This window comes from Suncus etruscus, chromosome 17 (assembly GCF_024139225.1).
Source record: "Suncus etruscus isolate mSunEtr1 chromosome 17, mSunEtr1.pri.cur, whole genome shotgun sequence".
Lineage (NCBI taxonomy): Eukaryota > Metazoa > Chordata > Mammalia > Eulipotyphla > Soricidae > Suncus > Suncus etruscus.
The window spans coordinates 76807437-76808809 of NC_064864.1; the positions used below are offsets into that span (position 1 = coordinate 76807437).

General features: G+C 54.3%; 1 protein-coding gene across 1 annotated transcript; it reads right to left on the minus strand.

Annotated features, from left to right (window-relative positions):
• Nucleotides 1–200: 200 nt before the first annotated feature.
• LOC126033629 (beta-defensin 103A-like) lies at nucleotides 201–975 on the minus strand. Its single transcript, XM_049790615.1, has 2 exons — nucleotides 915–975; nucleotides 201–346 (listed from the first exon to the last, which is right to left on the minus strand). The coding sequence occupies exons 1-2, from the start codon at nucleotides 973–975 to the stop codon at nucleotides 201–203; spliced, it is 207 nt and encodes a 68-aa protein (XP_049646572.1).
• Nucleotides 976–1373: the final 398 nt, after the last annotated feature.

The window sequence follows — 1373 nt, forward strand, 5'->3', positions numbered from 1 at the left end:
TGAGCACTGAGCCAGGAGAAATCCCAGTGCTTGGGGTAGCCTCTGAGCACTGTCACATGTGGCCCCATCACCCAGCAATGATCAGATTTAAGAAAACAAAACAACATGCCTAGATTTTTCTAAATAAAAATAATATTTAATGTCTTGGGCTTCTAGGGAGGTCTTTTTCATCACACATGCTCTCCTCTCCTTGCAGTTCTTCACTTCCTCTTACGGCAGCACTTCCGGCCAGCCGAGGAGCACCGGCCAATGTGTTCCTCCTTAGGCAAACAGCTCACCAGGGCACAGCGGCCACCTCGAAGCCGACAGTAGTAGCGCTGCAGCGTGTTCACGATGCCCGCATCACCTGTGGGGACATGTATGGGCCCGTGAGGCTCCAGGGGTCTCCACCAAGCCCCCAAATCTCCCTTTCCTCCATCATATGTCTGAGTCACAGAAAGATTAAGACAGTCACCTGTGTCTCATGAGCAGTGACAGCTCTGTTAGCAGGGCCTAGTGTGTGCTCAACTCCCCCAACATCTTGAAGAGAAAGTGTCTGACACTACCCAAACATGAGCCAACAGCCTGAGGTCCCTGTCAACCACACAGCCTTGACCACAAGGATAAGAGGTGACCCATGGTCAGTTTGGTTACCACAATTCAGGAGGCTTTGGGGGTCTTTCTTTTTTGGCTTTGGGCCACATCCGGCAGCACTCGGGAGTTACTCCTGGTTTTGCACTTAGGAATCACTCCTAGCAGGTTTGGGGGACCCTATGAGATGCCAGGATAGAACCTAGGTCAGCGACTTGCCTTGGGGTTAGTGATGTTCCCAGCCCCAAACCAATGGGAGTGGGATAATCTGGTGCCCCTATAATGTGGTCTATAGCTCCTGAAAAGCAGATGAGCCCCTCCAGCGGTGTCCTGCCCCCACTCACCTGGGACAAGCTGAGTCAAGAACAGGCTGAGCAGTGCCAGGAGAAGGTGGTGGATCCTCATGGTGGGGCGGGAGGAGGTGGCTGAGACTGGTGCTGAGCAGCTGTGGCACCTTATAAAGGCGCCAAGAACTACCCTCCCCAGTGTCACCTGATGACGAAGAGCATTTCCCTGAGCCTCATACCAAGGCCTCTGACGTTGCTTACAGCATCCGCCCACTCCCTGGGTGCATCACAAGCTTAGAGGATGAGGCACAGCTGTACCGTGATGCCCTCCAGCCACAGGAACGGGCCCTGGCACCCTCAGACTCAGCCCTGTTGGGAAAGTGTTGATCTCCTCCTCCTTCTTCTCCTCCTCCTCTTTCTCTGGGGAGCCTCCCAGGGTCATGCCTGATCCTTCCAGTCCTCACATGCCCGAAGCTCCCTCTGGCCTTTCTGACACCCTGGAAAAGCCTGGAGATC

What these genes read in the sequence shown, in the direction of transcription:
- LOC126033629 (XM_049790615.1), bottom strand. Translation starts at nt 975, where the DNA reads ATGAGGATCCACCACCTTCTCCTGGCACTGCTCAGCCTGTTCTTGACT. An exon ending in CTTGACTCAGCTTGTCCCAG is followed by an intron (nt 347 to 914) that starts GTGAGTGGGGGC and finishes ATGTCCCCACAG; the next exon opens with GTGATGCGGGCATCGTGAAC.